The sequence below is a fragment of the Sphaerodactylus townsendi genome, linkage group LG09 (assembly GCF_021028975.2).
Source record: "Sphaerodactylus townsendi isolate TG3544 linkage group LG09, MPM_Stown_v2.3, whole genome shotgun sequence".
Classification (NCBI taxonomy): Eukaryota; Metazoa; Chordata; class Lepidosauria; order Squamata; family Sphaerodactylidae; genus Sphaerodactylus; species Sphaerodactylus townsendi.
Genome location: NC_059433.1, coordinates 5805874 through 5832216, shown reverse-complemented (window position 1 = coordinate 5832216; position 26343 = coordinate 5805874). Strand labels below are relative to the sequence as shown.

General features: G+C 45.8%; 1 protein-coding gene across 4 annotated transcripts in view; it reads left to right on the top strand.

Moving 5' to 3' along the window:
* The window catches only part of CDH12 (cadherin 12), a 966930-nt gene that overhangs the window by 842488 nt on the left and 98099 nt on the right, over window positions 1-26343 (top strand). For all 4 annotated transcript variants that reach the window (XM_048507175.1, XM_048507177.1, XM_048507176.1 and 1 more), the window contains 2 exons: window positions 4218-4337; window positions 18392-18559. In XM_048507175.1, coding sequence (XP_048363132.1) covers window positions 4218-4337; window positions 18392-18559 — 288 coding nt within the window. The remainder of the gene's footprint in view (window positions 1-4217; window positions 4338-18391; window positions 18560-26343) is intronic.

The following is a 26343-nucleotide window of genomic DNA, read 5'->3' as shown; positions in this document are numbered from 1 at the left end:
ATGTTACATAATCTATAATCTATAATAAGAGTACTAAAAGCACTATACGAAATATAACATAGTCTATGGTATTTACAAGAAGGAATATTTGCGACACTAATATAATTATTATTGTACTTCTACACAGTCGGTGACTGTTTGCTAAAAGGTCAACTTGTGAAAAAGCAAGTAGTAGGTAAAATACATTTGATTATGGCAAAAGATTAAAAAGTTAATATAGCTACACTTGTAAAGTCCCTGTGCAGTCTTGATAAAACCTATAGTGATGTGGTGGGCACAAAAACAAGAGAAAAACCAACCCTGCATAATCAGAATTCACCTACAGTGCAGAATCTTGTTGTCATTCACTACACTTGTCTCTATTGAACTGCTTCACATGTGGACTTACTTGGTTTTCCAGTTGAAATACATCAGTGCATTATTGCTGTGTGTGTGCACTTTCTGTTTTGAGGTGTGTTATCTTGTTACTGTGGTCTTAGTGACACGCGGTTTTCTCTTGACTTTTATTCATTATTACAAATTATCACACAGTAGCTGTTGTGTGGTTGGTTTTGCTCTTGTTTGTGATTTTTCATTTCAGCCAGACAGATATTGACAAAAATCCACATTTGTGCATCTCAGCTTTGAAATTTCTGCTCCAAAACTCAAAATGGCAAAAGCGTGTCCGATTGTGCACATTTTCTGCTATTTGTGCTAGTACTAGGCTTGGGCCTCCAGAAGACATGACTGTCCCCCACCCTGGCCCTCGTTTTCAACATGCATAGAGTTTGTGTGTACAAAATCCTGGCCAGCCAGCACTGTGGGCCTGTAGTGTTTTTGAGAAGCCCATGACATCCGACAGCTAGAAAAAGGGAAAGAGAGAAAATGCATACAAGCAAGCATAAAATTGGCTGCTTTCTCTGGCTGGCAAGTAGGCAAGAAGGGCCTCTCCGTGTTGCGAGCATCTGAGATATTGACGGAACTGGCAAGTTCCCTATTATTGTCAGGGACATTCCAGGCACAAATTCAGCAGAGGAAATGAAGGAGTCCTCTGTAGGTCAAATATTTTTTTCCCCTCACATTACTTATGTAAGAGTCAGCTTCAGAAGTACAACTGTACAACAGATTATTGCTACCCCCCACCTCCTGCCCCCGCGTACAAGATAAAACTCACAAGGGCGCTGTCAGCATCTCTCTCTACAGATGCTCCCTATATTTTCACAGACGCGAGGCTTTGTTAGAACAGCCCGTGACAGGTCAGGAAAATACATCGGAAGACCTGCGAGTCTCCTGCTCTGAATTGCAGTATAGCCAGTCCTAAATCTCCTCTGCAGTTCTTGAAAGGGGAGGGGGGACCTCATAAAAACCTCATAATATTTCTAAGTCCATTTCATGTTTTATTTTATAGTATGATGATAATAGAATCTGGTTCTAGGGATTCCAGCTTCCTGATGGGGCCAGGAGATGTCCTGGAATTACAGCTCAGAGCCAATTCGGTGTAGTGGCTAAGAGCAGGTGCACTGTAATCTGGAGAACCGGGTTTGATTCCCTGCTCTGCCACTTGAGCTGTGGAGGCTTATCTGGTGAATCAGACTAGCTTGTGCACTCCAACACATGCCAGCTGGGGGACCTTGGGCTAGGCATGGTTCTTCAGAGCTCTCTCAGCCCCATCCACCTCACAGGGTGTTTGGAAACTGTAAGCCTTTTTCAGTCTCCTTACAGGAGAGAAAGGGGGGATATAAATTCAAACTCTTCTTCTCATCCTCAGGCTGCAGAAATCTGTTCCTCTGGTGCAAATGGATGCTTATGAGAATGAGCTATGTAGCATTCCCCCCCCCCCCCCGAGGTCTCTGTCCTCCCCAGGCTTCATCCTTAAAACTCCAGGAGTTTCTCCACCTGGATCTGGCAACTCTCTTCTCTCCCCGCCCCCATCCCCCCATCTCTCTCCAGTGAGCAGAGAAGAACTGACTTGACATGTCTTTGGATAAGCTTGCTAGGCCAGCTGTTATGGAGTCTGGGAGGCCATGAGTCCCTTTTCCTGTGTTCATAACTTTGTAAACTTATATTTTATTTACACAAGAAGAAGCTCTCAGGTGCTCCTAAGCAATGGTGGCCTGATGCTGGCATCTGACAGTTGTGTCTTCTGGCAGCAGGGAGCTTTGTGGCAGCTTTGCAGCCATTTTGCAACAGGCTTAGCTGGTAAGAAAGTTAATGTTTTCATCAGAAGGGCAAAGGCCCAGAACAGAGTTTGTTTGTGGACAGTAATGCCTGCTGCCAAAATCTTCCAGATAGTTTCAAAAGAAATAGGTCCCAGAGGGTGGAAGAAATACTCTTGTCAGACAGTTTTAAAGTGATAACGGTGTTTATTCATACCAACCATGCCTGCATTACTTGCATGGTGGTGCAAAGTGTCTTAAAGTTGCAGCCAACTTACAGCAGCCCCTTTGGTTGTCAACCTCCAGGTGGAGCCTGGAAATCTCCCAGAGCTATAGTTGCTCTCTAGACTAAGAAAAAAGTTGGATTTGCACAGATCGTCATACATTCTCCGCTTTAAAAAAAAACACAACTCCACCAAATTGTTACCCAGCTTTCACAGGTTGTGAGCTTATTTCTAAGGAATCTCCACCAGCTGCTAAGAGTGTAACGGAACACAACTATTTTAAAATAGCAATGGGGAAAATAACTCAGCTTGACAATGCGAGAGGCAGGCTGGATAGGGATCTTTTTAGACTATGTATACCAGAAACGGCTTGAAACGTATCTGCAGAGAATTCCCTCCCCGAATCCTGCAGTCCTCAGCGTCCATCTTCAAAATCTGTGGGTGCTTCTCAACCCAGAGTTGGGAAGTGTACCAGTAAGTGAGAGAACTTCATAGCAGAGGCAAATTTGAACCCTGCCACATGGTCAACCCCTCAAATTAAAAAACACAGAGCGCCTAAACAAAACAAGAGGCTGTATTTGCGGCTGTTAGTCCTGGAAGGGATACATTTTCGGAAAAGGTGTTGCTTGTCCTCCCCCACCCCACTTAACCTCATAGCAGTGTGGGAAGGGGTCCTTTGAATGGGTGGAGTGGAGGTAAGGGACATGCTTTGCATGAAGAAAGTTCCAGGTTCAGTCCTCTGCATCTTCAATTCAAAGAACTGGATAATGGGTGTTGTGAAAGACCTCACTCTGAGAGAAGGTTGCCAACTGACCAAGGGAGAAAATGCACCGTGCGTGCATTTGTGGAGTGGAAATGGACATTGCCAGGTAAAATCCCCACGGAGCAGAATGGTAAGCGTCAGTACTTCAGACAAAGGTCATCTGCCCCAAGCCGAGTTTGATCCCAATGGAGGTCGATTTCAGGGAGCTGGGTCAAGGCTGACTCAGCCTTCCAGCCTCCCAAGGTCAGTCAAATAAGTGCACACCCACTTCCTCTTCATTTCTTGGCAGCCGCTCTCTCTCCTGTCTTTGTGTGTGTGTGATGCTGCCTCAGGTATATCAACAGTACAGTAGACCATGTCAGTTTCATTATCAATTGACCTGCAGTGAAAAAATTAAAAAACCATCCCTATTGATCCTGGCCAGGAGAGCTGGTGTATAGGTAGGAGAATGAGGAGCAGGAAAACCTGAAAGCAGTGTAATGCAGTGTAATGCTAATTCCCTTTGCTAAAGTCACACTTTACCCGGTTTTGGAAACTGTGAATCTTCTCTGGTCTGCGAGCGCAGTGGCTTCCTAAGAGAGCAAAATGAACATATAATCAAGAATACAACCTGAAGAAGAAGAGTTTGGATTTATATCCCCCCTTTCTCTCCTGTAGGAGACTCAAAGGGGCTTACAATCTCCTTGCCCTTCCCCCCTCATAACAAACACCCTTTGAGGTAGATGGGGCTGAGAGAGCTCCAAGAAGCTGTGACTAGCCCAAGGTCACCCAGCTGGCGTGTGTGGGAGTGCACAGGCTAATCTGAATTCCCCAGATAAGCCTCCACAGCTCAAGCGGCAGAGCTGGGAATCAAACCCGGCCCCTCCAGATTAGATACACGAGCTCTTAACCTCCTACGCCACTGCTGAAGGGAATGTGTGAGGCAGACACGTAAAAGGCCTAAGGGGGGGGGGAATACCTTCTGTGTGCCCTGCTTTGACCAATCTTCTGCTAAAAAAAACTGAATCTGCAAGTCGGAAGCCACATTCTCTCTCTCTCTCTCTCTCTCTCTCTTTTCCTAAATGTGTTTTGTATTTGTGTGTTTCCTTCTCCTAGGGGCTTATGTGCTGCAGGTCAAAGCAACAGATGCTGATGACCCAACATATGGAAACAGCGCCCGTGTGGTTTACAGTATTCTTCAGGGACAGCCATATTTCTCCATTGATCCCAAGACAGGTAATAAAACATTTTTTTTGTCTGTGAGACTGTTATTACTCCCTTTCCAGCCGTCATACTGATTAGCTGCCCACCTGGACAATCTTTACCCAATCATAGAGGAAGAGTATTGATGGAATGCTTTCGTGAGGTCCCACCGCAGCTGGCTCCTTTTTGAGCAGTGGAAGAGCTGGCTCCTCAGATTTTGGCGGACGTGAAAAATTGCCACATTAGAACCAGCCAAGATGTGTCTAGTTCAGGAATATCTTTGCACGTGAAAATCTAACCCTAACCCCAACCACCACCCTGCCAGATACAGCTGAATGCTCTCAAATGAGGCATTGATCTTTCCCTTGCTATTTGTCCCCATTGTCTAACATCAGAGGTATAGTGCTTTCTGCACATGGAGGTTCCATTAGCTACCATGGATAATATCTATTGATAGATGTGTCCTTCATGAAATATGTCTCAACCTCCCCACCCCCATAGATTTTCTTCATTTTCATTTGATTTTACTAGGTTTAAGATGACAACTCCAGTCCTCTTGCTTAACTTTCTGGCTCGTCGGCTTTTTATATTCTCCTAAATACGAGATAATGGGCGATTCCCCATGGTCAAAAAAGTGCGTGATACTCATGGTAAAGGTCCCGGTTTGGGCGAGGAGTCAACAGATTCAGTGCCCAACTTGGCTCCATCCCGGCCCTGGTGCGCGCTCTACCCCTCACCCTGCGTTCTTCAAAAACCGGCAAGAAGGTACGCCTTTTTGAAAAACGTGGGCTGAGACCGCATTTGGGGGCGGGGGAGGCAGCAGAAAAACAATATGGTTCATTTTTCCCACCCTAGGAGGCACGCACCAATCAGAGCGCAGCGGGCTGGGCACAGAACGGACAAAGGGTTTTTTTGTTTTTGTATTGTACTGGTTATGGCTTTGTAGGCATGAACCTACAAAGAGAAGGAGAGCTGGCGCTGAGTGTGCGCACCAACGAAGCTGCACAGCCAAAAAGTTTAAAAAATAGAACTTCCTATGTTCCTATGAATCTGCACAGCCAGATTTTTTTTAAAAAAAAACTTTCTCAAGCAGAGGGGAGGGGCCGTGGGGTCGAGTTCCCAGCGCAACACAACAGTCAATTGGGAAGAGCCGCAGAGCAGATTGCGGGCTCGTGGAAATAGTTACAGTTTTTGATCCTGGGATTAACTTTGACTCCCTCAACAGACATTCACTGTGGTGGGGAGGCAGAGACCAGGATGAAAGGTGCTGTATCAAGGTTTATTTTCCCAGTGGGGATTCACCCAGTGGGGATTCGCCCAAGTTGTTAAACCTTGGGGGAACAAGGTTTATTTTCCCAGTGGGGATTCGCCCAGTGTTCCCTGCCTGTGTATTTCAGAGTTGTGAGTTCATCTTTTTTGTTTTTGCTAGAGTACTGAATTGTAGTTTTTGGCTCCTGTTTTGTTGAAGGAAGATTTTTCAGCTTTTAAGTTGTTTACCCAAACAACTTCTCGGATTCTTATTATCTGTGTATTATCTTAGTATTGCTTTACAGTGTGTGGAAGTTGTCCTTGGAATATTGGAATATTGAAACCATAAACTTTAAACTTTAACGACCTCATTAATTAATTTGTCTCTGCCTGTTTTCTTTTGCATGCCGTTAAAGAGACAGAACATTCGACAGGGGGTCATTAAAATATTTCCACATTTTTGGGGAAAGGAAAAAGCGGCAACGAAAGAGGGGAGCCCGATTCAAAAAGCTCCTAAACAACTACAGATCAATGTTTTGTTGTGCCAACCTAGTCAACATCAAACTCCCCTTTTAAGTCTTTCTCCAACTACTGATAGCACAGGGAAGGGACTGGCATCAACTCAGGACTCTGTTATTTTCTCCATTTTGTGTGTGTGTGTGTGTGTGTGTGTGTGTGTGTTTGTTTGCTATGTCTGACTTATGGTGACCCCGTGGGGTTTTCAGGGGTAGGGTTACCTGCTCTTAATCGGGATACTCCTGGAGATTTGGGGGTGGGGCCTGGGGAGGCCGGGAACCTCAGTGGGGCACACAGTCCTCCCTGCAAAGCATCCCTTCCCCCCTCCAAGGGAACTGATCTCTGTAATCTGGAGATGAGCTGTAATTCCAGGGGATCCCGAGGTCCCTAATTAGGAAGCAAACTCAGAGCTGTGAATTCCATCTTCACTAAGGTCTGAGATGTACCATCATCTAATATTGCATTCGTAAGCAGAGTTACACCCTCCTAAGTATGGTTGCTGTAGTAATATAGACAATCAACTTCCAGGGGCAAGTTTCTGTTTTTAATGTCCTTTAGTTCTGGTCCACCTGAGCTTCGATATGTGAATGGGTTGCTGAGGGAGGCCAACTAAAAGAAGGCCAAGCCGGAGAAAGAGGGAGAGTCTCAGGGAGCTGCACAAAAGCCTTCTTAAGTTAAAACTTTTTAAAGTTGTTCATGATAGCACGTGTGATGAGGAGAATAAACTGAAGGCACAGCAGAGCAGCAGCTGTAAAAAGGTGTGTTTTTGCTTTCTGAGTATTCTTGAAACGGGGAGAAAATGTCTGCTGCCGTCAGGATTGTTTCACAGTTTGATCAGCAGCAACGAACTTGGGAGCAACGCTGTGAAATCCTCACTCGTTCCCCCCCCCACACACACACACTACAAATGATGTTATAGATGATGATTCAAAAGAGAGAAATTCTGTTCAGGAGTGTAAGATCTAAACTGCTAACTACCTGAAAAAAACCACTGGTATAACTTTTGGAGAATTGGCTGATCTGTTGCAGATCCACTAATAACCCTGCTCCTAGTGAGATAGTAGAGCCTTTTAATTCACGCTTCAGAAAGCCTGGGGAGTTTATAAGTAGTTTGTAGCTTAACTGAGAAGACTCTCTCAGAACTGTGATTATGATGCCGTATTGCTACAGATATTCAGAGACTGGTTAGTCTGTGGAGTGAACGATGAAAACAACCTTAATGTGGTGACTGGAAATCTCCCACTATTGCGACTGATCTCTAGGCAACAGAGATCAGTTTCCCTGGAGAAAATGGCTACTTTGGAAGGTGGACTCTACGGTATTATACCCCTGTCAAAGTCCGCCCCGCCCCCAAATTTGAGCCTTCTCGGGCTTTTCCCCTAAAAGGCCCAGGTGTTTCTCAACCTAGAGCAGGAAACCCTACTTCTAAGTCCACTGGAAGTCTGAGGACTTCATTGTAAATTGTGTGGCACAGCAAATCTTGATCTTTCTGGATGGTCTTCAGATTGTACGTGAGTTCTTGTTGAAATGCTTCCCTATATAAAAAGGAATATCTTTGCACATGAAAATCTGCTCTTTCCGCACAGGTCTAATACAGCTTCGCAGCCGCGCCGCCCTCGCGCCTCCCCAGCGGCGTGAAGCTGCCATTTTCCCACCTTGCTCGGGGAGCGAGGTTTTGGAAAACGGCAGCTTCCAGCCGCTGTTGTATGAACGGCAGCAGCTGGAAGGTGCCATCCCTCCCCCCTTTGCCCGATCGACCTACCTTCTCTGCGACTGTCTGGCACATCGCTGAGGCCTGGGGACATGCCCCCCCTGCCCTGCGATTCTGGAGCGGTCGCACAGGGCAGGGGGCATGTTCCCTGGCTTCGGCGATGCGCCAGACGGTCGCAGAGAAGGTATGTCGATCGGATGACGGTGCTCCATGGTGCCGTCTTCCCGTTCATTACCGGGCCCGTTCGCACGATCATGTACGCCGACCCGACCCCCAGCGTGGCCGTGCGGAAACGACCAGAATGTACAAACATTTAAAAAACACATCTCACTACACAGGTTATATTGATTTCCAGCTGTCTCATCATTGATTAAAAGTTATCTCTATGTTCATGCATATAAAATTAAGCCATTAATACAATAGTTATTTTTAAGTGAATTCTAATGGTTACAATCTACTGGTTGTTGAGTTTTGTTTTTGTTTTGCTTTTGTTTGTTTTTTGAGTGGCAGAGGCTTATCTGGTGAACCAGATGTGTTTCGGCACTCCTGCATTCCTTCTGGGTGACCTTGGGCCAGTCACAGTTCTCTCAGAACTCTCTCAGCCCCACCTGCCTCACAAGGTGTCTGTTGTGTGGAGAGGAAGGGAAAGGAGCTTGTCGGCCACCTTGAGCCTCTGAATATTCTGTAACTTTCAGAATCCACTTCTCTTTCTTTGGTATCTTATTGTCTTTCCGCTTTTGTACATATAAAGTCCTTGCTGCAGTTGCCACACAACGGCAGTCTGTGTTGCTTAGGAAAGTCCCCTCCCATAATTTTCAACAGAAAAACCTCAGGATTCTTTTTTTTTAAATTGTTATCTTCAGAATCTGTTGTACTTCCTTAAGTATCATAACATAAAAAAATCTTAGCCTCTTTACTCGTCCACCACATATGAAAGACCCTTCTTGCTGTTGATACTTCCAACATCTAATAGATACACATTTGTACATTTTTGCCAATTCTTTGTCATTAACTACCATCTGTACATCATTTCGTAATAGAGTAGGGGCCACGACTTTCCAAGGCTGCCATTGCTGCCAGGGGAAGGGTGGAGCACGGAGCCTTCCCTGCCTCTTCCACATGGGCAGAGCGGCGTCAGGGAGGAGTTGTGGGCATGCGCGGCCCGGCACAGTCCATTGGTCGTAGGCTGGTGCAGGACACATCGTCCTGACGTCAGCCATGTGCCCCCCCTTCTATCCTTAAAAGGCAGGGCTGGGCACAACGAGGCCCTCTTTGCCTAGGCTGACCAGACGTCCCGCTTTTGGCAGGACAGTCCCGTCTTTAAACAATTTGTCCCGCGTCCCGCGGGTTCTTCAAATTGTCCTGATTTTTGGGAGCTGCCGCACTGCCTTCTGGGGCGCAAGGCAGTGCGGCAGCCTCCTGCAGCTGCACACGTGCACGCGTGCGGCCACCCCCCCCCGTCCCGGTTACCTTTGCCTTGCCACCTGTAAAATGTTCTTGCCCACCACTCCCTATTTTTTCACTGTTTTGTTATGTGTTTCGCTCTTTATTTGTCTGTTTGCCTGTCATAGCTGTCTGGTGGTTTGCGCTTGGGGTAAGCTGCTTGCTAACCCATCCTTGGCAGTGGTAAGCTGCTTGCTAATCCATTATGGAACCTCCTTACGAGGCTTGGGGTGGAGCAAGCCAGCGGTTAGGATGCCCAGGTGTGGGCAGAGCCAGCTTGTGCCCCACAGCAAGTGGGGGAATCTTCAGAATGTGGCCACCACCCGTCTGGAATTTTCCCCTCATTGCTGCCCTTTGTTTGGTTATGGTCTATTTGTTTCCTCAAACAGGCGGGTTTGAGGAACATGGGTGTTGGGGGGCAGCCTTCATGGCTGCCCAGCATCCGGATCAGACCCCCATGCTGCGCCTTACCCTCTTTACTCTTTCATGCCAATAAAACGGATGGCTGTGGCCAATTGTATTTACCACAATAAGGTGTCTGCGTGTTTTCTTTTCTGCAAACTTCCAGGCGTGTTGTTATATTCTGTAATATCCCTCCCTCGGGTGGCAATTCTCCTTCCAATTATAATATGCTGTAAATTTTAAACCATTCTTCCATAATCTGGGGAGGGCTTTCTTCTTTACATGCGAGGTAGATCAGAAGGTGTTTGAACATACTATTCCCCCACCCGTCATGGAGTTGGCGAACTTCCACTCGGTCAAGACCGTCATGCCATTCTGTTATTGCTGTCGAGTGCACTGGACAGAATTTGTACCAGGTGTGTTGAATATTGCAATGGGTGCAGCGCACCTGCGTACAATTTCTTCCTGATAATTTGAAACCATCGTGCCTTTAAATCCAGTTTCCTGTAAGTTGCAGTCTGCTGTGTTGCAGAGTGTGCCGAACACATGGGTGTGATAGGCAGAGCCCTTTCAGAGTGTGGCGAGCTGTCAGGATAATGGATGAAATAGGTCTGTATTGAACAACTGTACCTTTTTCCTAAATGGATCTGTGTTAGTGGGAAACCTGCCATTTTTTCCAGCTTGCTTGCTTTTGGCAGGTGGTCAGCCCTGAAGGCTGGGAGAGGGGGAATTAATGCCAGGCTGTTATTCTGAGGTCACTGGATATAGGCAAAGGTAGGAAGAAGGATGCACAAACAGCCCAAAATGCTCATGGGACAGGCGGGCAGTTAATTGCTTATCTAGTCCTATATTCTGAAATGTCATTCCCGCTTCTGTATTTAATAATTCAATGACTTAACCAAAATGTTGCAGGCTAAATGCTTCCAATTGTGTGTCTTGAATGCAGCTGTAGGAAGGGCTACTGCCTGCCCCCTTTCTGCAAATGGGATTTCTTCTCCCAGCAAATCTGTACTTGAATGTCAGATGGACTGTTAAAGCCCCCTTGCTTCCTGGCTAATCAATGACTGGTAAGAGAAACAGCAGCATTTTGTCAGCCCACGCTCTCCAGAGGTCACATCCTCTGTTAAAGGTGCCCTTTTAAACAATAGGTCCTATCCCATCTGTAAACAGGGATTTTTTAATTTTAATTAAGGTGAATCCCCTACCCCAACCAAAACTCTAGGGCATAAAAATCATAACCTTCATATTCCTCTTTAATTAGACCTCCCTGGCAGGATAGAGTTGTGAGGATCTGGGCTGCATGTATGCAGTATTTCTGCTGGCAGCTAAGATTTCCCCCAGAATCTACTGCCCTCTTTTCTTTCTTTATTCCTTTTTCAGTATTCCACTAATTCCAACTGTATTCAAAGGACTCTGAGAAGCTGGAACAGGTGCCTTAAAGATTTTTCCCCCCATGGAAAGATCGAACTTTTTGTGACTTTGCTTTTGTGACTTTGTAAATTGCTGTTATTGGAGAACTGGGTTGGGGGAGGCAGAGCATGGGGGCATCAGGGACACAGCCATGTCGCCATTCCAATGATGCTCCAGGAATTCTCCTGGTCTCTATAACAAAGACCATAGAGATTGGGAAAAGTTCTAGTGTCAGCGATATGCCCCACAGAAGTAATGTTGCTGCAATGGATTCATTAAAAATCCAAACTGAAAACAATATTCACCTGCCCACAAGTCCAGAAATTAAAAATAAGAAGGTTAGTGACCAGATTCGTGTGATTCAGTTATTATTATTATTATTATTTTATTAGACTTAATAAACCTCCCAACCCCCAAAGGGCTCTGGGCGGTGTACAATGAGACACAAAACAAATACAATATAAGGTCTCATAATTACAATACAACAATAAAACATTAAAATTCATTAAAATACATTATAGCAGCAATTCCAAAAATTACAAATAAAAATACATGCCCAGAGGCATGCACAGATGGCGCCCAACCCAAAGGCCAGGAGGGCCAGCATTGCCCGAAAATGGATGGTATCAGCGATCAGGCAATGTTGAAGATGGTAAAACTGTCGTGGGGGCTCTAGGGGGGGCAGGCAATCTGTGGCTGGCATCCCCAAAGGCCCGGTGGAATAACTCGGTCTTACAGGCCCTGCGGAACTCACCAAGGTCCTGCAGGGCCCGGACAGCAGGTGGTAAAGCATTCCACCAGGACGGGGCCAGGGCTGAAAAGGCCCTGGCCCGGGTAGAGGCCAGCCGTATCGATGAGGGGCAGGGGACTACCAGCAAATTGGCCTCTGCAGAACGCCTCTGCAGTCTTATTTTAGAGCAGCAGTGGCGTAGGAGGTTAAGAGCTCGTGTATCTAATCTGGAGGAACCGGGTTTGATTCCCAGCTCTGCCGCCTGAGCTGTGGAGGCTTATCTGGGGAATTCAGAATAGCCTGTGCACTCCCACACACGCCAGCTGGGTGACCTTGGGCTAGTCACAGCTTCTCGGAGCTCTCTCAGCCCCACCTACCTCACAGGGTGTTTGTTATGAGGGAGGAAGGGCAAGGAGATTGTAAGCCCCTTTGAGTCTCCTACAGGAGAGAAAGGGGGGATATAAATCCAAACTCTTCTTCTTATTATTATGTAATAAGCCAACAATGTTGTTGCACGCACCATCCTCAGGGCTTTCCCCTTTTTTGACTTCTGTTTAAGTTAGAGAAACACTTCCTGATGCAGCTATGCAAATTGACATCACTGACTTCCAGAACAATTGTTTTTCTGGATTTCAGATGCGCATACACACAATATGTCCATATCTGGTAACAGGAAAGAAGAGTCAAAACTCTGCTTTTTTTTCACAATCAGTTTTTTTCCATGTCTTTCTTCTGCTTAGTGAAGAAATACACGAGAGACTACAGAGGTGTAGCCCTGGCAGACTGAAAAGTGCCATCTTTTTTTGAAGCAGGAAGTGGTTTTTTTCTTGGCAAAGTCATGGATCCTTCATAATTGGGGAAGAGGTTCAACATAACGTCCCACAGTTCCTTGGGCTCCGCCATCTCCAGCCACCCTTGACTGAGCAATGGAAAAGCAATCCTGAAGTTTGGTTGAGTCGCAGACCCTTTCCGCACGGGCGTGTGTGGGGGTGCATCGGCATAAACAGTGCCGACAAAACCCCCCGAGACCGTTCGCACAGACGAACGGTAAGGGTGCAGGTGGCGGCGCAGCCTTCACACAGGCTGCGCCGTCTCTGTTGCCATACCTCGTCTCCGGCGCATTGCACAGGCCAGGGGACACCTCCCCCCCGCAGGCTGGAACAGCATCTCTGGAGTTGCAGGCCAGGGGGCTTGTCCCCTGGCCTCTGCAACACACCGGAAGCCAGGAGATGAGGTACAGCGGCAGGGATGGTGGGGGGGGGGAGGAAATGGCGCCTTCCAGCCGCTACCGTTCTCACGGCAGCGGTTGGAAAATGCTGCTTCCAAAAAACCTCGCTCAGGAAGCAGGGTTTGGAAGCAGCGTCTTTGCGCCGCTCTGGGGTGGCGAGGCCGGCGCTGCTGCAATGCAGTAGTGGTGGCCGGGCGAACCCCTCCCTAGGGATGGCATTTTTGCCGTCTCTGAGGCACTCTATTCCACCCGTGCAGAAAGAGCGTAGGGCAGAAGAAACAAGGTCAGAAAGACCGCCTAATAAATGTCCTCATTGAGTTGACTTAGAGGTTGGAAGGGGGTATGATTTAAATCCTTCAGTATATATCTGTGATTGGAGCCAGGTTTCCTGTAACAGGATTACATTTTTTTAATACAATCAAGAAAATTGTGATTCTTAGCCTTATTTCTACACCCTGCTATACCCATGAAATTAACTTGGGGGGGAGGGGATTTTGAGTCAATCAGATGTATTTAAATGTTCAATTGAATTATTGTCATGTTGAACACAACCATTATTGACACCTCGACTATATTGTGTCAACAATATTGTAATGGTTTCTTATGTTTGGGGGCAAAGTTGAAGATTTCTGACATCCATTCTTTATTGGTAGCACATCACCATTGACCCTTTAAGCACACACCCCTGAAAATGTTTGTAAAATGGTTTCAATCCTTTCTGCCTTTACCACAAAGTTTTTTCTCTCTCACCCCCTTCAAATGACTCTTGGCCACCATTTTTGTGATTCCTCCCTTGTTTTTGAGTAAGTTGTCTAAACAGTTGTTTCCATTCTTCACAGCTTTATGTTGTGACTCTTTGATCTTCTATAGTCCAGCCTTCAAACACAATCTCCCTCCCTAAAATAAAGAAGCCTGTAAGAAAACAGGAAAAGTCTGCAGGAAGAACAGGCGAGGTCAAAAGAGTGAGCAAATGGCACTAGTCCAGGGACCACACAGGAAAAATGAAGCCGTTTTGAAAGCGTTTCAACTAAAGAATCATTTTAAAAGGGCAGTCATTTAAAAAAAATTGAGGCTGTAAATAAAAGGTTTGTGGAACTCCACAGAGGAAACATCTTATTTCCTGACTCAAAACGTTTTAAAGTGTCTGTGCAGAAAAAGCTATTGTCTTAGAACTGCATATCCATGGCTTTGATAACAAGCGTAGAGCAAGAGAGAATCACTCTAATGCATATGAGCCCCGTTAGATGGATGAGGAACCAGAAATGATGCAATATAGTGCCATACCTTTTAAAAGTTTGTTCCTGCAGTGGAGGTTGTGTTCATATAAATCCAATCAGGTTATTGGCAATATCCCTCCCATGACTCTTTGGGGAGGGTCTGAGACAGAAGCCGGGTTCTGGATTCAGTTCCCGCATTTACACCTTTCATCCCAATCTGATTATTGACACTGTAAATAATCAGGGAGCAGCAGTGGCGTAGGAGGTTAAGAGCTCGTGTAGCTAATCTGGAGGAACCAGGTTTGATTCCCAGCTCTGCTGCCTGAGCTGTGGGGGCTTATCTGGGGAATTCAGATTATCCTGTACACTCCCACACACGCCAGCTGGGTGACCTTGGGCTAGTCACAGCTTCTCGGAGCTCTCTCAGCCCCACCTACCTCACAGGGTGTTTGTTGTGAGGGGGGAAGGGCAAGGAGATTGTAAGCCCCTTTGAGTCTCCTGCAGAAGAGAAAGGGGGGATATAAATCCCAACTCTTCTTCTTCTTCTTCTTCTACTGTGAAACTCAATCTAGGCCCACCCCCATATGATAGATCATTTTTTTAAAAATACTGTCAGAAACCACAAGCCCTATTCAGTTAGGATCATTTGAAATGGAATGGTTGCCTCCTGTCGTGGTTCAAAATACTTTTTCTTCTCTACATCCGAATACGTGAATTTGAAAATGTCTGAGTTTCAGAACTCCATTGACGCAGCAAGTTCTGCCCTGAAGCCAAGTGATAAACACGGCCTCTCTTCTTTGGCCAGGTGAGCGTCAACAATGAAACTTGGCAAATGTCTCATTTGTTGGGAGTTGGCAGTGCATTCTTATTCGCTTGGGCTTATAGCCCAGTACATGAGCTCCTGCTTTTGAAAGGCCTGTTTCTCATTTTTACAGAGACATTTAATAGAAAGGGAAAGACAATATTACTTACGAGCTCCTTCGGATATGACAGCTCCTCTCATTGTTTTTGGCCCCTCTTTAAACTGGAGCCTGTGATCTGTTGCATAATAAAAACTGATGCACGCTTTAAGACACCCGTACAAGAAAGCTCGCTGCTTTGAAGTGACAGCTTCAGTCAAGGAAGGACAGCCCGTAGCTCACAGGAAGACTCTAGATTTAAAAATAGTGAGTAGTGTTTTTGATACAGTTCATAAATACGGAAGAAGAGCTTGGATTTAGACCCAGCTTTTCTCAACCGCAAGGAGACTCAAGATAGTTTACAATCCCCTTCTGTTCATCCCCCCATTGTGAGGTAGGTGGGCTGAGTGAGTTTTGAGAGAACTGTGGCTGGCCCAAAGTCATCTAGTAGGCTTCATGTGGAGGAGAGGAGAAACAAATCCAGTTCTATGTATTGTCAAAGGGTTTCATGGCCGGAATCACTGGGGCGCTGTGTGGTTTCCGGGCTGTATGGCCGTGTTCTAGCAACATTCTCTCCTGACGTTTCGCCTGCATCTGTGGCTGGCATCCTCAGAGGATCTGATGGTAGGAATGGAAAACAAGTGGAGTATATATACTGCGAGGTCAAAAGGTGAGGCCATCTGAATAGAGTAGCCTGGCATGTGAGTCACAGAGAAGTCTGTAGCATGGGAGTAACAATGAAGCTAGCAAGGTCAATAGGTGAATGCATCTGAATACAATACTTCTATCTGAATAGGATACTTCTATTCAGATGCATTCACCTATTGACCTTGCTATCTTCATTGTTACTCCCACTTCTTTGTGACTCACATACCAGGCTACTCTATTCAGAGAGCCTCAACTTTTGACCTCACACTTGCTTTCCATTCCTACTATCAGATCCTCTGAAGATGCCAACCACAGATGCAGGCGAAACATCAGGAGAGAATGCTGCTAGAACACAGCCATACAGCCCGGAAACCACACAGCACCCCAAATCCAGTTCTCTTTATTAGAGTCCGCTACTCATGAGGAGAAGTGTGGAATCAAACCCAGTTGTCCATCTTAGAGTTCACCGCTCTTAACCACTACACCACACTGAACTCCCTCAGGGAGTTTTTTTTAATCCATTACTGCTCTTCTGCTTAGGACTTTTTCTAGCCCCATGACAGGCTTCTTTTTCAGCTTGTGACTTCTTCTCTTCCCCCAAGGCTACCAAAGAGCGCTTGCCCCATCCCTCAGCTGAAGAATCTGTCGCACAGCGCTAAGAAATCGAAACAAGAAGTTGATCTAGTGGCTTCGCTTGGGGGTGAGCGCTGCCTAGACCCCCTTCCAACATGACACACTTTTTGGGCTTCATAATTACTCTAGCAACAATTTCAACACAGATCAAGTTGTCAGCCCTCTTCCAGCGGAGGGACCTGTACGTTCAGCATTTATAATTAGTACCTTGACCCAGTTCATCTATCTATATATATAAAAAGCAAACAGTGACTTTGTTAGTCACTCCCTAATGCCGAAACAACTGGACGGATCGCCCCCAAATTTTCACATGACATTCCTCCCTGCTCTGGGCAGGTAATTGGACCTTCAAATCGCCGAAAGTCCATACCTGAGCTAGGTAAAATGCCTTTTTCCTGGCACACCAGGCCATGAAGCTGGCTGTGTTTAACTGTCACCTTTAGAATGTTCGTGCAGCCTGTCTGTCTGTGGCCTGAGGGGTTGGTATGCCCTTACACTGTTTGCGCAGATGGGCAGAGATGAGCATTGAAAACAGTAAATAGGTAATACTGTTAGGTAATACAAGTGGAAGTGAAACACATACACACTGCCATGTGAGACATCAGGTGGGATTCCCCCCCCCCTCACACGCAGGTAACTTTCACTCTCTGTGCCTCACCCACTGCTACCACACAATACACATCCAGCTCATCCTCACACACCTCATTCTGCCCTCCCTCACATCCAACCACCACTTACCCACTTCCTCACCCATATTCGCCACAGCTCTCTTTTACTAAAAGCAAGCTGGAGTTTGCCTTTTTCTTCTAAGAAAATCCACAGGGTGGGGGCAAACCAACACTACTGCCCTTGCTTCTTTTGCACATGGCCCTTTAAGAACCCAGAGAGCTGGCCTCGATCTGAGCGCCTCTCCACCCTGCCTCTGCTGCCTGACTGGGATAGCCTCCTTGCCACAGTTCTGCCTTACCTAAGCCAGGACTGAGCGTGTCAACCAGCCTCATGGACAGCAGGATTCACACTCTGGACAGTTCCATTGTGGAATGGAAAGGGTTACCTTATACTAAAAAAACAAGACACCACCATATAACAATGTGAATTGAACAGGGAAAGAGGGGTTCCATTTGACCACCCCAAAAGGCTATGCTGTGGATCATTGGACCTGCATGGACATCTGTGTGGGTTGCGGACTATGATGAGAAGGACAATTGCCACAGCAACGCGTGGCCAGGCCCCGCTAGTTCTTTATATTCCTCCATGTGTGCATGTGTAAAACTGAAAACCTGTGCAGAGATATGGGAGCATCTGAAGAATAATGGCATGATCACAAACATGGGGCAGGGTGTGGGGAGAATACACTCTCTGAGAATAGTACGGCTGTTTTTGTTATGGTTCCTGAATGACTCTGATTCCTGGAATGTCTTTGCTGTCTAAGTGTAGAAGTTGTCTTCTCATTGTTTGCATACACAGTCATCATAATTTTCAAGGAAAAGAGTTCCAACATTATACTAGTATCTGCAGTATATGCTTGATAAATCCATGGTATTCATTGGTGTAAAACTAGTCTTCTGCGGATGGCAATTAATGGTAGGTAATCCTAATAACTTGATGCAAGAAGATGTAGCCCACTGTCAGCGCCATTTCATGGGAGTAAACCTCTTTGAATATATCTGGGTAGGATTCTGGGTAGACCTGCTGAAGATGGCACCTCTCTCTGTGTGTGTCTTTGTTGTCAAGTCACATTGGACTTATGGTGACCCTGAAGAGTTTTCAAGGCAAAAGCCATTGAGGTGGTTCGCTGTTGCCTGCGCCCATGTCATGATCCTGATCGTCATTGGAGGCCTCCCATCCAAATACCAGCCAGGGTCTACCTCGCTGAGCTGCTGAGATCTGATGAGATAAGAGTAGTTGGGTTATTCTGTCTGAGATAAGAGTAGTTGGGTTATTCACATCTCTTTATAATGTACTTTAAATGTGTATTTACATTTTTTTTTCTCCATCCAAGGTGTTATAAGAACAGCCTTGCCAAACATGGACAGAGAAGTCAAAGAACAATATCAGGTCCTCATTCAGGCCAAGGACATGGGAGGGCAGCTCGGAGGGCTCGCTGGAACAACAACTGTGAACATCACCCTCACCGATGTCAACGACAACCCACCAAGATTTCCCAAGAGTAAGTTCTGTTAGGCATCCATAATATTCAAGGTCAAAGTGATTGTCTTTATTATATCAATATGATCAATGGTCTAATGCAGTAGTTTCCAACCTTTTTACACTTACATGACCCTTGGCAACCCATTCCCCTAAAATTCTACCCCCATATTAGTAAACCCATTACATATTTTTTTCTGCATACACCCAAATGCTTGGGTGCGTACCCCGGGTGGTGCACGTACCCCAGGTTGGGAACCACAAATCTAATGAGTTTGTATTACAGTGGGGCCAAGGCTGTTTCCGCACGGCCGTCAAGGCACCTCCACGCCGGCAAGAATTCTGCCGGCGTGGAGGTGGAGGCCATTCGCATACAAGCATGCGGGCGGCCTCTGGAGAGGCCGGCAGATGGCAGGCGGCTCCACATGGAGCCGCCTCTTCCCCCTTCCCCGTCCCACTCACCTTGTCCCCGTCGTCGGCCTGCTGGCCATCGAAGCCCCGGCCACGCTGCCCTCTGACCTCCAGGGGTCAGAGGACAGCATGGGCGGGGCTTCGACGGCCAGCACAGGCATCGCGAGCTGAGATGGAGTAGCGTGTTCCCGGCAGTGCTGTTCGCACCGCGCTGCCGGGAACACGCTGTCGGGGGAAAAACAACCCTTTAAAGGGTTGTTTTTCAGGGCGGCCTGACGCCACCTTGGGGGAAGGGGAGCGATGCCAGGTCGGCGCTGCTGCTTAGCAGCAGCGCCGCCTGTGCGAATGGCTCCCTTGGGATGGCGTTTATCCCATCCCCAGGGCGCCATTAAAGGGCCGTGCGGAAACGGCCCAAGATACAGATCACCTTAATTTCCTAATCTGGATTTGGCAACCTTCATCAAACTATCCATACTTACATTTATCTATTTACATGAATGTATGTATTACTCTCATGAGGAAAGTGAAAGTCAATTTTTTGAGAGCCTGGATTCCTGCAGGCTGTCATTAGATGGTTCAAAAAAATCTCAGTGGAAATTTACTCTAGATTGAAAATATTTTGTTCACTTATATGAATCTTATTTATTTATTTATTTATTTATTTATTTATTTATCCATCCATCCATCCATCCATCCATCCATCCATCCATCCATCCATCCATCCATCCATCCATCCATCCATCCATCCATCCATCCATCCATCCATCCATCCATCCATCCATCCATCCATCCATCCATCTATTTATTCATTCATTCATTCATTCATTCATTCATTCATTCATTCATTCATTCATTCATTTATTTATTTATTTATTTATTTATTTATTTATTTATTTATTTATTTATTTATTTATTTATTTATTTATTTATTTATTTATTATCATATTTATATACCGCCCCATCCCCTGAGGGCGCTGGGCGGTGAACAACAAAATAATATTACATAGACAATAATAACAGCAAATAATTAATATAAATAAATAGCATCATTAAAACATAAAATTACAGCGTTCCACATAAACCACTTGGCGTCCAGTATTAAACTATCAATAAAAACCCTCCCAAAGAATCTATTGTTAAATGCAGCTTCCTATGCCAACGATTGAAAGAACAGTTCCAGCATGTGCAATAATGTGTCGTCTACGTGTAGTCATGTTAGATCAATTAGTTTTGCTGCCTGCTGCACGTTCAGTGCCAGGATTTTATATTTAAGTGTTTTGTGTTTAGCCAAATTAATTATGGCTGACATTAAGAAAATCAGGTGTCACGTTCTTTTGCACAGGTGGAGCCACATCTAATATACTACAATATTCAAAATGAAAGAAATTGTCTTTGTCAATATTTACTAATCAGAAGCATCTCTATGACAACATACCCCCTTCTCTCCCCCACCCCGCCAATAGCATAATTTTTTCCTCTGTTATGTTCTTGAACTGTTCCACTCCACGAATTCAGTCCGAAGGCTTCATTCTTGGCAGATGTCATATAGCATTCCCTCTAGCATTGCTTTGGACAGTTTCCACTATGGCTAAAGGCCAACCCCGAATACGTAGTTTAATAGATTCACAGTGAAACCCTAAACATTTTTACACCTGTCTTTCTCCACTGAAGTTAATTGACTTAGATGGATGTAATTCTGGTTCTGGTGGGTTTTCCGGGCTGTGTGGCCGTGGTCTGGTGGATTTTGTTCCTAACGTTTTGCATGCATCTGTGGCTGGCATCTTCAGAGGTGTATCACAGCCTGGAAAACCCACCAGAACCAGTTGAATCTGGCCATGAAAGCCTTCGACAATACATTGGATGTAATTCTGGTTTAGGATTACACTGTCAGGCATCTGGGAGTACAAAGAGATCTAGCAACACACATGTCAAGTGGTCTATTTTTTTTTGGTTGTTCAACAAAAATGCAATTAAAATACTTCTTGGGAACTGATATTAGAGGATTATACTTGTGAATATAAACTAGTTTTCTCGTTTCTGCAGCCATTCTCATTTCTTCAGTCCCTCCCTTCCTCTCCCTTCCCTTTCCCTCAGGGTGGGTGGACCTCAACCAGATGACTGGTCCCCTTCTCCCTAACCCCTCCCCCTCTAGGTTGGGTGGGACACAACCAGATGACAGCCCTTCTCTCCTCCCTTCCCTTCTCCCCCGTAAGGGGGGGGGCTCAATCTGATGACGGGCCCCATTCCCTTTCTCCCTCTTTCCCCTTCCCCCAGAGTTGGACCTCGGCCAGATGATGGGCCCCCTCCTGCTCCTTCCCCTGAACAGAAGATTCTGCTTGGTCTTCTGTTCTGCTCATTGCTGAAGTTGAAAACCTTTCACTTCTATCACATCAAATGTCACAGAAGCCCAATAATAATTCTGTCATCCTTTGTGAGAACAGAGGAGAGAAATGTTTGCAGCACAGACTGGCACAAATGTTTAAAAGAAAAATCCAAACCCATGACTCCTGGCTACCCTGTCCTCGAATGTCCCGGAATGCTTTGCTGAACTGCAGATGGTTTAATAAGGGAATGCCCTTCAGTAGAAAGTTATGAAACTTTTGGCATTTGACATCTGATCTCGTATCAGTACTAGTGGTCAGTGTTGCTGAAATAGGGGAGTTCTACAAATAGGAACAAGTTCTAGGCTGCGTCAGAAATTATATAACCTGGTGGGTCACATTTGAGGTAGACATTTTTTCATGGAGGAAAGGCAGCATGGTCTTGGAGGCTAAGTGGGGCCGGTGCTCGGAAGGGAGACCACCCAGGAAAACCCTGAAGAGGAAGGCAACGGCAAATTGCCTCTACTTCTCACTTGCCTTGAAAGATCCTTGCTAGGGTTGCTAATCATGGTTGGTACATGGCAGGCAGACCTCCAAAAAAGGTACTGCTGAGAAAGGCATTGGGGGTCACCATGGGTCAACTGTAGTTAGACTCACACTTTGTTTCCACACTCATATCCACTTAGTTTCAAAAGTGTTCAAAAGGAGCAGCAGTGGCGTAGGAGGTTAAGAGCTCGTGTATCTAATCTGGAGGAACCGGGTTTGATTCCCAGCTCTGCCGCCTGAGCTGTGGAGGCTTATCTGGGGAATTCAGATTAGCCTGTACACTCCCACACATGCCAGCTGGGTGACCTTGGGCTAGTCACAGCTTCTCGGAGCTCTCTAAGCCCCACCCACCTCACAGGGTGTTTGTTGTGAGGGGGGAAGGGCAAGGAGATTGTCAGCCCCTTTGAGTCTCCTCCAGGAGAGAAAGGGGGGTTATAAATCCAAACTCTTCTTCTTCTTCTCTTCTTCATTTTCCTATGCACTCATCATATTAGCTTGTTTTCACCAATATAGTCCTTTTAGTTTCCATCAGTTTTAGTTGGAAGCCTTTCTGGCGGTCACATCTTTCGGTTGGATTCTGCTGGGAAAGGGGAGTGATTTTGCCAATTTCCCCCTCGTAATATTCCTGGAGAGGGGCTCCCCTTGTTTCCCAGGAATACCATTTCAGGGACCTTTGAATCTAGAGCAGGAAGAGGAGGTGGAAAAGTCCATTAATGGAAATCTTTTCATAGGCAAGGAATTTTGGGCATGATCCAAGCCTTTATTTGCTATCTAATTTAAATAACATTCTCTGGAATTTTGCTTCTTACCCAAAGAAGCCTCCCTGCCGGACTTCATTCCCAGTTTTCTCAACTATTAAAGGTAAAAGCGTTGCATAATATGAGCCACATTTATTCATTTGTGTTGAATTCCCCAATTCACTAGTTTTATGTTAATGAACTTGACAAACGGCACATCTTATTTTGTGGGTTTTTTAAAATTAATTTGGAAATGAATACACATCTTTATTTCTGAGCATTGGTCTGTGTTCTAATGTTCAGTAAGTCATGAATAGAATTTTATTGCTTGCACTTATGCAGTAGAGTTAAGGGGAGTTTCCTCTCCTGTTCTTCGAAAAATTTATCCTAAGGCCAGTTAACGATTTTGAACAGGATCCAAATAGCTGACTATGGTCCCTTGGTGAGTTTAATTTGTAATTTGTAATCTGTATGAGGAAGATGCTATTAATACACAGAAGGTCTTAATCTAAAAAACCCTAAAAATTAAAGATCTCCACAGGGTTTAGGTAGACAACTAATGTTTTTAACAGAGGCTATATTTTGAACTGAACCATGGATGAAGGTAGGAAGAAGAAGAGAGTTTGGATTTATATCCTCCTTTTCTCTCCTGCAGGAGACTCAAAGGGGCTTACAATCTCCTTTTCCTTCCCCCTCACAACAAACACCCTGTGAGGTAAGCGCGGCTGAGAGAGCTCTGAGAAGCTGTGACTAGCCCAAGGTCACCCAGCTGGCATGTGTGGGAGTGTACAGGCTAATCTGAATTCCCCAGATAAGCCTCCACAGCTCAGGCGGCAGAGCTGGGAATCAAACCCGGTTCCTCCAGATTAGATACACGAGCTCTTAACCTCCTATGCCACTGGGGGAGTGATGTACACAAAGATCCAGGTTGAATAAAATAGGCCGAGTTCACTGAAGCATTGGTATAATATGGGGGACAGATCGAATCATCAGGTGACCTGACTGTCAACCAATGGAATCTTTCCCCAGGCAACATGCTGGGGGTCAACCTGGAATGGCAAATCAGTGGACTAGATTTGAGTCAGCCGCTGATGTGAAGGAGGGGAAATCAAACACAGTTCTTCAGATTAGAGCCCCCCCTCTCATAACCAATAAACCATGCAGGCTCTGCAGAAGACAGTCCTGGGCATTATACTGTGTCACATCCAGGAAGTCCAAAGCTGGCCTTCCAGCCCCAACAAAGTATCCAAGCTGGTTGCTGGCACCTGCTTGGTGTACCATATTGTGGCCAACTACCCAGATAGACTTAAGGCTCCTGTCAAGACAAAAAGGGAGGAATGTTATTGGAAGTGTCTGCATGGTGTGGACTGTAGGATCTGTATGTGATGGAATTCCAATAGCCAATGACCTGGATACAGACAGCAGCAGCCTGATTTCTGCAGCTAAGGTGGCAGCTCTGATCTGAAATGAGGGCCTCCTGAAGTCCTCAGGGATGAGGAGGTGGTGGGCTGCCAGGCTCATCCTCATGACCCTGGAAAATTGCAGTCTTGTGAGCTAGGGGCCATTGGAGTGGATGAGCAGTGAGGCAAGACCAGAAGGCCATATAACCAGATATTCTGCAGTACTGAGGACTGAGCAAGGCTGGTCACCCGGGGCTGCTCAAGGGCCTGGTTGTCACACCAGAAGTGCACTTCCTGTCCCAGAAGATGAATAGTACCAGAATTAGGAAAAAATGCAAGGAAGATGTGAGCTCCCAAAGGCACCTGGTGGGCCACTGCGAGTAGCAGAGAGCTGGACTGGATGGACTCTGGTCTGATCCAGCTGGCTTGTTCTTATGTTCTTAAGATGAGATCCCTCTAGATTTCAACCAATCCAGTGGACTGATTGATGCTGAATGACCTTAAGCCAGAAAAAGATACACTGAAAAGCCTTTTCCTGCAAAAAAAAAAAAAAACCCAGCAGAGTCCTTGGCCAATGGTGGGATTCAAATAATTTAACTGGTTGTTTACAAGCACCATTTCAACAACCGGTTCAGCCTAAATCCCACCACTGTCCATGACTGTCATTTGGCCCAGTTTCATTCACTTATTGCATGAGCCAAGAAGCAGGCCAAGGGATCTGGAACTCCCTCTACCCGGCTGTAAACACTGAGCAAAATCATCCCTGCTCTGTACTGTTTACCCACACTGTAGATTGCAGCAGCTGAGATGCCTGAAGGAAGGGCCCCGAATCTTCGGGCGTTTCCCCACTCACCACGATCCCCCCTATGCCGCGCACTGCTCTCGGCGCGTCCCCATGACCCCACACACTGCGCGGGGTGATCAAAAGGTGCCCTTTGCAAGAGCGCCAAGGATGCTGTGCGCTGAGGGGGCGCGGCAGCGGCAGCGTTGGGGAGACTGCGCTGTCACCGCCCCTCTCGTGGGGAGTGCCGGGGGACCCGGCGCTACTCTCCTCAAGTAGCGCAGGGCTTAAGGTAAATGGAAAAAGGCCCTTCCTTTTTATTCTCAGGAGGAGAGTGGAGGTTAAACAGCCCTTTGTGACTCAATTTGGAAGAAAATAGCTGGGATGTATAATGGTGTTGGGGAGGAGGGTTATGGGAACAGGGGCAAAATGGAAGACTTTTCAAAGTCACATATCTTCTTGGCCCTGATTTACCATTTTGTGTTTTAGCGAGGGTAACATGTGGCATGATAAATCCTGAAGAAGCTGGTATCTGTTTTGGATTCATCTGTTTGACTCTCACCCATAATGTGACCACTGCCTGTGCTTCTCTGAACAACTGGATGGCTGTGTCAAAAAATATATTGTCAAAGGCTTTCATAGCCGGACTCAACTGGTTGTTGTAAGCTTCCCGGGCTATGTGGCCATGGTCTGGTAGATCTTGTTAGGAACAAGATCTACCAGACCATGGCCACATAGCCTGGAAAGCCCACAACAATCAGCTGTGTATGAAAAGTCAGCTGAGTTCTCTTTGTCCGAAACTTTGGAGGACCCTGATCAACAAAAATGCCTATAGGAATTTTGAGTCAAAAAAATGCACTTTCTTCTATAATGCAAATTCCGTTTGCATTTATATATAGGGTTCTTAAAAGGGAGGGGGCTGAACCAGATAGGTTTAGCCACACATGAAGATTGTAAATGCTGCCTTCTTGTTAAATGTGACATTTTTTAATAATACCGAAAGAGTATTTTGATGACTTGCTCTGTCTATTTGTTAGGAAGAACCATAAGGGAGAAAAAAAGAAAACATCTGATTATTCAAAATCTGTGATTAAACTGTTGGACTTTTCGGATGTATTTTGACACACACTTGGGAAAGTGAGATATCACTGACTGAAGGACTTTGCAAAAATAGCAACAAAAATAAACAGCTTCCAAAGTTTCCATCAGAAAGAAATTGACTCTGGGAAGGCTTTTAGCATGCAAGTGGGCAAGTTAAGAAACTTGTTTTTTCAAAGCTGCTATCCTAAATGACTGTCACCACTTTGCAGAAAAATTCAGGGTATAACTGGTAAACTGTCAAGTGGATTTTACCTCTGCTGTGCTTACTAAACTTTATTTTATTTATTTCTTAAGGTGCTATACCCCACTTTTCCTTTTCACTTAGGTTTGAAGCCTCCCTCCAATCTAAGGCATCTTCCTCCAATCTTAGTAGTCTCTTCCACTAGAAGAAGACACTTACTTTGGAGGAAGTATCATGGATGTTGTGCATGTTTGGATCTCCCCCATTGAAACTATCTTGTCACTTGCCAAACCGCGCCCCCCCCCCAAAAAAACCCTCCCCAAAGCTT